At 36.2% G+C, this 10,960-nt stretch overlaps 1 protein-coding gene across 5 annotated transcripts in view; it reads left to right on the forward strand.

The window, feature by feature from the left end:
* The window catches only part of Fut8 (fucosyltransferase 8), a 290,411-nt gene that overhangs the window by 208,572 nt on the left and 70,879 nt on the right, over positions 1-10,960 (forward strand). For all 5 annotated transcript variants that reach the window (XM_029540852.1, XM_029540853.1, XM_021201869.2 and 2 more), the window contains exon 7: positions 2,203-2,317. In XM_029540852.1, the coding sequence (XP_029396712.1) occupies positions 2,203-2,317 (115 nt within the window). The remainder of the gene's footprint in view (positions 1-2,202; positions 2,318-10,960) is intronic.

Raw genomic sequence — 10,960 nt, forward strand, 5'->3', positions numbered from 1 at the left:
AGGGAGACAGACAAACCATGAATATAAGTGTTGTCACATAGCTTCTTTTGAGGGTGCTCCTCACCCAGGAATCTTAGGACCTCCTTTAAGATAACCTGTTCCCATTCTATCATCTCCCAGTGTGCCCTACTCTGAAGATTTAAGACTTTAATCACAATGGGCCCTTGGGGACACTCAGAGAACAAACTTAAGCCATGGAAAGTAGTAACTTTTAACTCAGTAACAACAACAACAGAAAAAGAGTATTGTGGGCTATATAATATTTCAGAGGAAGCTCAGTTTAATAATATGAAAAAATTATATTTGAAACTCTCAATGTGTAACCTAGCAGATTCATTTGTTAAAGAAGCAGTTAAAATTTTCTTCTATATAAAAATTATTTTTAAACTTAAATAAGAATAACAAATATAAAAATTCATAAAACACTACATTTTAGACACGATGTTCAAAAGGGTGAAAATGGTAATGGCTAAGCGTCCTGTAATAGGCAATATTGATACCAATAAATACCTAAAACCCTTTGAAAGTGACCCATTGTTTCAAAGCATTCTACTAACCCAGGCTGAATAGTCTAAACTGTATTTAAGATTTTAATTGTCATTTTCAAAACAATAATTGTTTTCTTTTTTCAAGTGTGTTATCACATATTCGCTGTATATCACATATTCATAGTCCACATGGTTTTCTGTGAGTTGAATGGAAGGAAGGAATGGAGGGGGAGCAAGTGAGAGAGGGAGGGAGCCAAACTGTGCGAGGATGTTGGCTGCTTAAAGGTAGGTCAATCTAGGAAAGCTTTATGGAGAAGGTGACATTTAAACAAATATTTGAAGGATATTTTGTTGGTTCTGTGACTGAAATAAAATAAACAACGAAGCCATTAGGAAGGGATCAGATGAAATGATGGGCCATGGTGTGTGGGGTTAAGTCAAAAGAGTGACTTTGGCCTTGACTCTTAAGTGATTTGAAGGGTCAACTTAGTGTTAAGTGCAAAGCAGAAGTGTTATTTGATTATTAATCTGGCCACTATGAATAAAGTACACATAGGCAAGGCTAGAAGCTGGGAGAATTGTCAGAAAGCTATTATAATAATCCCGGTGTGAGAAGATGGTAGCTTAGTCAATAGCATTAATGATAGAGATTCATAGTAAGTAACTGGTTATATATTTATTTGCTGATGATTGTTGGGGCTTGTTAGAGAGAGGTGGATGCTTTTTTTTTTTTTAACTTTCTTTAATACTAAGTGAAAGCCATTGCTTTTATTTAATGCAATATAGATAAAGCCTTGTCTACCAGTTCTAAACTATCTCTTTATAGTTTATAGAGTATTTTAATTTATTGCAAGGAAATCTAACATGTTATGATTGAAATTATTAAAATAATTACTGATGGCTCTAGAGTGAGAAAGAATCTTAATCATTACATTAGTTTTGATGAGAGAACAGCAAATTATAGCCCGAGGGTAAAAGTGGTGATTTTCCTACTTTAGTTAATAAAGATTTATTGGAAGAGAGCCACGCCTACTCAGTTACTTATTGCTTAAGGCAACTTTACTGCTACACAGATAACAAAGGATGTTCCCTGTGGCAGTGGGCATACTAAAACTGGAATGATGCAGAAATTAGCATGGCCTTTGCATAAGGGTGATGTGAAATTTATGAAACATTACATGTAACTTTCAAAAACAAAAGCAGCAGAGGTTCACACAACCTAAAACCTTAGTACCTGCTCCTTAAAAGAAAGAATTCATTAATGTTTTATTATTTAGGACATTGTATGAGATTTATGTCAAGTTTTTCCTCTAATCTTTTCCCAGTTACCCAGAGTGGAGTGTTAGAGGGGTTGTGAAGTGATGAGTGAGGATACAGTGGTGTTATTCAAATACCAGTGCCATGTCTGCTGAATTGCATTATTTATACTTTGGTTTGTTTGTTTCTTTTTATTGCTGTAGCTGATTGGCTTGTGGGAAAACGTTGTTTGTCTTTTTTGGCCAAAAAGAAAAAAAAAACAAAAAAAGATTTGATATAGGGATGAATTGTATGGTAGAGACTTAAATTTTAAGTTTCTTAGTCTTGATGGAAAATAAAAAACAGATACCATCATCTACTTCAGTATTAGTCTTTCTGAACAGTTTGGCTCCTTTATGGTTTTGTGTAATGCAGTACAACAGTACAAATAAGTGGATTTCCATTGTTACTTTCACAGGTCTATCATGACAGATCTATACTACCTCAGTCAAACAGATGGAGCAGGGGATTGGCGTGAAAAAGAGGCCAAAGATCTGACAGAGCTGGTCCAGCGGAGAATAACATATCTCCAGGTAAGGTTAGGTTAAGAAATCCCAGGACTTAGGAGGCAGATGCAGCCGGATTTCTGAGTTCGAGGCCAGCCTGGTCTACGTAGTGAGTTCCAGGACAGCAAGGGCTATACATAGAAACCCTTTCTCGAAAAAACAAAACAAAAGAAAGAAAGAAAGAAAGAAAAAGAAAGAAAGAAAGAAAAAGAAAGAAAGAAAGAAAGAAAGAAAGAAAGAAAGAAAGAAAGAAATCTTAGGTGGAAAAAATCATAATAAAATAAAAAATGAAAATAACTTTGGCTTTTTAAAAGTTTTCCTAGTGTGTTTTTGAAAAATTACTCACATATTTATTCAAAGAAACTGTTTTATAAATAAAGCAGTAGTTCAAAGTGTCTAAAACTGCCCCGAAAGGAGCTACTTCTTTGCATATACACAAACTACACAACCGTGAGCATGCTGTATTTTGTAGGAAATGCTTATTGGCATTTTGACAAAGGAGATATCAAGGGAAGTTTATGGAGGCTGCAGTATCTGAACCTAACTATGAAGGTGGTCAAGTCTGATTTCACAACAAGAAGTGAAGGCAGAGGATATAGTAAATGAAGTGTGTGTTGAGAACAGCAGCCCATAGCAGGAAAAAGTAAGACAGGATCCCAGATGTGAGCTGAACTCTTTAGTTTGTCTGAAGATTTAGGTTGTATCAAAAAAGGTATAGAAATCTGCAAAGAGGTTCAGAAGCTTGAGTATTGCTTGGTATATGACCATTAAATAATTCTTGAAAGATAATTATTTTATGGATGTCATTTTGACAAGAAATAAAGAATCAGTCTTTATTGACAGAAAATTGCTTTGAGGAAAAAACAGTGAATTAATGGACATTTGAAACTGATATAGTGGCCTCTTGTGAGGCTATGCCAGTGCCTGGCAAACACCGAAGTGGATGCTCACAGCCAGCTATTGGATGGAACACAGGGTCCCCAATGGAGGAGCTAGAGAAAGTACCCAAGGAGCTGAAGGGGGCTGCAACCCTGTAGGTGGAACAACAATATGAACTAACCAGTACCCCCTGAGTTTGTGTCTCTAGCTGCATATGTAGCAGAAGATGGCCTAATCGACCATCACTGGGAAGANAGGCCCCTTGGTCTTGCAAACTTTATATGACCCAGCACAAGGGAAGGCCTGGGCCAAGTAGTGGGAGTGGGTGGGTAGGGGAGCAGGGGGGGGGGGGGGGGTATAGGGAACTTTCGGGAAAGCATTTGAAATGTAAATAAAGAAAATAATAAACTGAATAAGAGATGTTTTAAGTTGAAATACACATCTCCACTCAATCCTTTTGTAATTCTATGATAGCATAGTTTCCATGTACAAGAACTCTTTAAGATTAGAAGTGGGGGCTGGAGAGATGGCTTAGCAATTAAAAGCATTGGCTGCTCTTCCAAAGGTCTTGGGTTCAATTCCCAGCAACCACATGGCAGCTCACAACTGTCTCCATCTCTAATTTCATGGAATCTGACACCCTCAAATACCAATGCTCATAAAATAAAAATAATTAGATTATATTTTTTTAAAGATGAGAAGCAAAGAGCTAGTTCTTGACATGCTTCTGTATATTTTAGCATCTGTTTTCATACAGGTAAATGGGGGTGATCAAGTGTTTAGGGGGTCACTAAAAACACACCTTAGGTTGGCATGTTCTCTTAGTCTCATCCTCCCAATGCCATTCATTAGAGGCATCTGCAGAATGAGAAGCATTTCACCTCCTCAGGGGAGAGGCAATTATTTCCTATCAACTAGATCTTCATTCAGTGAACTTTGGACAGATGGTGGCACAGAGCCTTCATCTCCTTTATTAGTAAAATAGAAATAACAATGGCTTGTGAGCTTCCAGGTATTTATTAAACTTTCAGCCACTGTATTTAAACTATGGTCAGGTCGTCATCAGCTCAGCACAGGGTAATAAGTACCTGCCACTTGCTTTATATTTTCTCTCTCTTTTTAAAAATATACTCTTTGGGTCACATTGTATATATCAGTCTTTTATTACTTTTAACTATGAGTCATACTGCATTTATGGGTGCACCACTATTTATTTATTTTGCCTTTTTTCTTTTAAGGAGAACACTGTCACTTTCTTCATATGCACCAGAAGAGGGCATCAGATCCCATTACAGATGGTTGTGAGCCACCATGTGGTTGCTGGGAATTGAACTCAGGACCTCTGCAAGAACAGTCAGTGCTCTTAATCACTGAGCCATCTCTCCAACCCCTTACTTTGCCTTTTGTAAAACATTTAGTTATCTCCAGTTTGGGGCTATCATGAATAAACTCTTTTGAACATTCATCCACAAATGTTTACACGGGCTTACGCTTTCACTCTTTTTTTTTTTTTTTTAAGTACCTAAGAGTAGAATGTATGTTTATTTTCTTTTTAAATTGAGTAAAGTTTATCAGATTTTCACTCATTCTTCCTTTTGCCTTGCATCCCAAACTGACAATTACAGAAGTGGACACATTCACAATACTTTTGCTTTCCATAAAAGTTGCTTTCTGTAATAATTCAGATGCTCAGGAATTTAATATTTTCAACAATTTATAGATAAAAATATCAGTCATAGTTTTAGTTTCATTGAAAATCTAATTTATTATATCTCCTTTGATTCTCAATAGGAATGATGTGATACAGGAAATACTTAGATACCTATTCAGCACAATTCTCAAAGTTCTAATCTTTGCTACTGATGTATCTAACTATTCTAGAGCAATTATACCAGTACTTAAAGTATTATATGTAATATGTTTTTCTTGTTTTTAAATTGAAAATAGATTGTTTTTCACATACTGTATCCTGATTATGGTTTCCCCTCCCTGTGGTCCTCCCAGTTCCTCCCCACCTCCCCTCCCATCTGTCTCTACCCTCTTTCTATCTCATTAGTTAACAGGCATCTGAGGGATCATAATCAAAACAAAACAAAAACAGAAGGAAGAGAGCCCTCTAAAGGTATAAGCAACAGGCATAGATACAGAGACCCACTCATCGGCACACTTAAGGAATCCCATAAAAACACAAACCTGAGGCCATAGTATATGTGCAAAAGAAAGAATAAAAAATGAATAAAATGAAACATAAAGGAAAGGAAGAGTCCTGACATGACACTGTGAAGCAAGGAACCTCCAAAGATGCCTTTGAGTTGGTTTTTGTCAGCCATCTAGTAGACATGAATGTGAGGTCAGAGGACAGCTTGCTAGAACTGGTTCTCTCCTTCTACCATGTATAAGCACCTTTACCCACTGATCTACCTTGGTTTCCCTGTTTATACTCTTAAACCAGTTCTCCCACAACCTCTCTAACAGCTGGTATAATCAGTCGTATTTTAGCATTTTTTTTGTTCTTAATATTAATCCATCAGTTTAATTTGTATTTTCTTTTGACTGTAATTGGATATCTCTTTATTTGGTTATTAACCATCTTTGTGTCCTATCCTGTGTGCATATTTGTGTGGGTGCATGTGTATAGCAGTGCACACACACTTGGGACAGGCAGGGGACAACATCAGATGTCACTTCTCAGGTGCTTATTACTGTTTTGTTTCATTTTCCTTGAGACACACCATTGTGCCTGGCTTTCCTTCACATCAGTTCTGGGGATCAAACTCAAGTCTGCATTGTAGCGAGACAAGCCAGCTATGCTATCTTCCTCATCCCCTTATACCTTCTTTCGTGAAATACCTGTTCAAGTCTTTTAATGAACTTTTTATTGGGATGTTTGTTTTCTTATGATTGAGTTGTTGAGGCTCTTTATTCTTGATATGAGTCTTTTGTTATTAATCTAAAAATCTTTTCTTCCAGTCTGTAGCTTAATTCTTTCTTTTATCTTCTGAAAGGAAGATATGGGTGTTTACCTGTATTGTATATGTATATGTACCAATCAAATGCTTGGGCCTGCAGTCCAGAAGACGGTGTCAGATTCCTGGGCAAAGCAGGTACAGGCAGTGGTCAGTCACCATGTAGACTGGTGGAAGAGCAGCCACTTGAATTTAGAGCTTTATGCATGCATTCTGAAATGGAAATTTTGCCTCTCCCATTCTAGCTTATAATTGAGCTGTTATATTTAGGTATGCAATATATTTGGAGTAAGATATGAACCAAGAATTCAGGTTCATTTTCTTGCTTATTTGAGCCATTTGTTCAGAGTTGCTTCCCACCCTCTCCCCCCATTATTTTAATGCTTGTATTGAAAATCAGGTAGTATAGTCCTGATAATACCATAAAATTTAGGTTACCATAGGTTTGCAGTATTAAAAATGGATAATATGATTTCTCTATCCTTGTTCTTCTTTTCAAAATATTGTCATAAATTCTTCATATTTTATTATATTCTACAATAAGCATATCTTAGTATTACAAGTATGTAAAAATACAGTTTAATTTTGTATATTGATTTTATATCTTGCAATTTTGCCAAAATCACTTACCAGGTCAAGTAAATTTTTGCAGGTTTTATCAAATTTTCTACAGACATTACTATGTCATTTGCTTTTATTTCTTCATTTTTAAATTTGGTGGCATTAGGTAATAAATTATTACTTTTGAGTAGTGTGTTTACTTTAGGCATGGTTTACAGTAAACTGTAAATTTAAGTCCTCCATTCAAAGCTCTTGCCAAAGTGGTTTCACAGTTTTGACATTTTTGGCAAGAAAATTAATATTTCTTGACATGTTTAATGGGTTTCTGAATTTGTGACATGTGCTTACTATAGCTCAGTGCATGTTATTATTTTAAGTTTATTTCTTATATGATCACATCTTCTTAGTTATCAATAATAAAAAGGTTTTCTGTAATTTATTATTATGGTGCAGAATTGTATATGAAGCAGTTAACATCTGTGGTTCTAGAAATAGCTGGTAATACTGCAGTTGACACTTTTTACCCAGTTCATCTCAAAGAGTGTGCCAACATACCTAACAAATAAAAGTCTTGAATGTCAGCTGAGCTGCAATTGGAATTCTTCAGCTTTTGGTGTATTCAACATCTTATTGTAAAAGTTTTGTTCAACATCTTATTGTAAAAGTTCCCCAGAAGTTAGAAGTGATACTACAATTCTAAAACTGATTATGTCATACATATGGTTTAGTGACAGATCTTAAAATCATACTCTCACATGCCCTGTGATCAATTAAAGCAGAACAATCTCACTACAATGCTGAAAAGATTTTAACAGTTAAATTGACATTTGAACCAAGACCCTTAAAGAAATCACAAAAACATTCATTGTGAATCTAAACAATGTGACTACTTTGTAAAATGGAAAATGCAAGTAGAAAGTAGAGTCTCATCATACGAAGAACCAGAAAAAATCTCAATTTAAATGATGAATGATAATCAGCAAACACCACAAGAGACAGCACAGGTGTTGGAATTGTCTTACAAAGATTTTACAAAAACTGTAATACTACAGACTCTCCAGTAGCAATTAGAGGCTTGTAAGAAGTGAAAAAAAAATATAGAAAGCCTCAGCAAAGAAATAGATGATAGAAGACAAAACTGAGTGGAAATTTTAATAGTGAAAACACAGTGACTTCCAGTGGCTCTGTACTGTAGCTGTTGACGAGAAAAGAACTGGTGCACTGGAAGCTAAGGCAATAGAGGTTCAGCCACTTGAGCAGCAATGAATGAAGACTGAAGGGGTAGCAGACACCTAGGGGCATTTCGAACAGGAACAAAACATCTTTTTATTTTCCTCCTTGAAAGCCCAGAAGAGAAATTGGGATGAAAGATTAAGGAAAATATTTAACATCTTATTTAATATCAATACTAAAATTTTTTGATCTACAAATTATTACCCTGTTAAAGAGAATGAGAAGTCACAGAGAAGAAAATCTTTACAATTCACATATCAAAAAAAGTCTTGTATGTAGCATGTATTGCAACCTCTCATTCCAATTGTAAGAATCAAAATCTCATTGGGAAATACGCACAAGTTTTAACAGACAACTTCATATGAGATATACTGATTAGAAGTAAGCACAGGAAAAAATGTTCAGTAGTTGTTAAGGGAACACAACTTTAAGACATGAAGAGATGGCACCTCTCAGGACGGATAAAAAGGAAACAAAACAAACCTAAAATACCAGGTATGTGAAGTACCTAGCTCTCATTGATTGCTCGTGGGGGTGTGAAACAGCACAGCTATCCTAGGAAAGTGTGCCAGTTCCTACTAGTTCTATATAACCCTGCCTGCCAATGAACCGTAAGCACATTCTTGGTTTTCTTTTTCATAGAAAAATTAATACTCATGTCTACACAGAAACCTATATACTCGTGCTCATAGTAATTTAATTTTTAATAGCTTCAAACAAAACAACCCAAGTGTCACCCATCCAAAGGACCAATAAGCTACTGTATAGTGGGAGCAACACAATAGAGTTCTACTCATTAGCAAAATGAAATGAAGCAATTCCACTTGCGTGGATCTCAAAAGCTTTCATACTGACTGGTAAAAAACCATCTTCAAAAGCCAAGGACCGTTGTTACTTTTGTATAGAGAATATGTCAGCGCTTTCCACGGATTAATGACTGGAGATATGCTGCAGGATTAACAGGATCTGGAGAGATGGCTCCTCAGCTAGGAATACTCACTGCTTTTACCAAGGACCCAGGTTCATTTCCCAGCACCCACATGGCAACTTACAAACATTGGTAACTTCAGTTCTAGAGGATCTAACATCCTCTTCTGGCCTCTGTAAGTACCAGGAATGAATACACACACACACACACACACACACACACACACACACACACACACACACACACACNCACACACACACACACACACACACACACACACACACACACACACACACACACGCACGCACACGCACACATAAAATAAGTCAAAAGGGATAGCACAAGTTTTTCATTTTGTTTTTTATTTGTTTGGATGGAAAAGTTAGTATCTTGATTATGGTAATGGTTTCACAGGTCAGCGCATGTTTACTATCAGTGTACATGTAAAAACTGTTAAAATAGGGGATAAATGAGATGGCTCAGTAGATAAAGAGGCTACCATCAATCCTAATGACCTGAGTTCAGGACCTGGGCCCACATATGGAATGGACTGACTCCGTAGGTTGCCTTCTGACCTCCACATGTAAGAATAAATTTCTTTGGACTCACTCAAATATTGTTTTTTAAAGGGGAGAAACATTTAAGAGCACTTTCTTTTCTCAAACTACCTTCACATAATTAACAGTGCTCTAACTAATTCATTTTACTTTTTTTACTGTTCAAAATTCTTTAACATCATGTTTAAACAATTTAACACACAATAAATTAAAATGTTACTGTGTACTGTCTACAAAGTCTTCTACAAGGAGAACTTATTATTCAACTACAGTACATTTTCAAAACAAGAAAAGATATACCAATACTATTAACTGAATTCCAGGCTTTGTGTATATTTTCACTTTTAAAAATTTTTTATTTTGATTTGTATTACCCTGATGATTAAGGATGTTGAACATTTTTTTCAGGTGCTTCTCAGCCATTCGGTATTCCTTAGTTGAGAATTCTTTGTTTAGCTTTGTGCCCCAATTTTTTTAATGGGGATATTTGATTTTCAGGAGTCCAGCTTCTTGAGTTCTTTATATATATTGGTTATTAGTCCCCTATTGGGTTTAGGATTGGTAAAGATCCTTTCCCAATCTGTTGGTGGATTTTTTTGTCTTATTGACAGTGTCTTTTGCCTTACAGAAGCTTTTCAATTTCATGAGGTCCCATTTGTTGATTCTCAATCTTACAGCGCAAGCCATTGCTGTTATGTTCAGGAATTTCTCCCCTGTGCCCATATTTTCGAGGTTTTTCCCCCACTTTCTCCTCTTTAATTTTTAGTGTCTCTGGTTTTATGTGTAGTTCCTTGATCCACTTAGACTTGAGCTTTGAACAAGGAGATAAGAATGGATCAATTCACATTCTTCTACATGATAACTGCCAGTTGAGCCAGCACCATTTGTTGAAAATGCTCTTTTTTCTACTGGATAGTTTTAGCTCCTTTGTCAAATATCAAGTGACCATAGGTGTGTGGGTTCATTTCTGGGTCTTCAATTCTATTCCATAAATCTGTCTGTCTGTTGCTGTACCAGTACCATGCAATTTTTACCACAATTGCTCTGTAGTACAGCTTGAGGTCAGGCATGGTGATTCCACCAGAGGTTCTTTTATTGTTGAGAATAGTTTTTGCTATCCTAGGGTTTGGTTTTGTTTTGTTTTGTTTTGTTTTGTTTTGTTTTGTTTTGTTTTGTTTTGTTTTTCGAGAGAGGGTTTCTCTTTGTAGCCCTGACTGTCCTGGAACTCACTCTGTAGACCAGGCTGGCCTTGAACTCAGAAATCCGCCTGCCTCTGCCTCCCAAGCGCTGGGATTAAAGGCATGCGCCACCACGCCCGGCTCTATCCTAGGTTTTTTATTATTCCAGATGAATTTTCAAATTACCCTTTCTAACTCGGTGAAAAATTGAGTTGGAATTTTGATGGGGATTGAATTGAATCTGTAAATTGCTTTTGGTAAGATAGCCATTTTTATTATATTAATCCTGCCAATCCATGAGCATGGGAGATCTTTCCATCTTCTGAGATCTTCTTTGATTTCTTTCTTCAGAGACTTGAAGTTCTTAT

Source organism: Mus pahari, chromosome 7 (assembly GCF_900095145.1).
Source record: "Mus pahari chromosome 7, PAHARI_EIJ_v1.1, whole genome shotgun sequence".
NCBI lineage: Eukaryota > Metazoa > Chordata > Mammalia > Rodentia > Muridae > Mus > Mus pahari.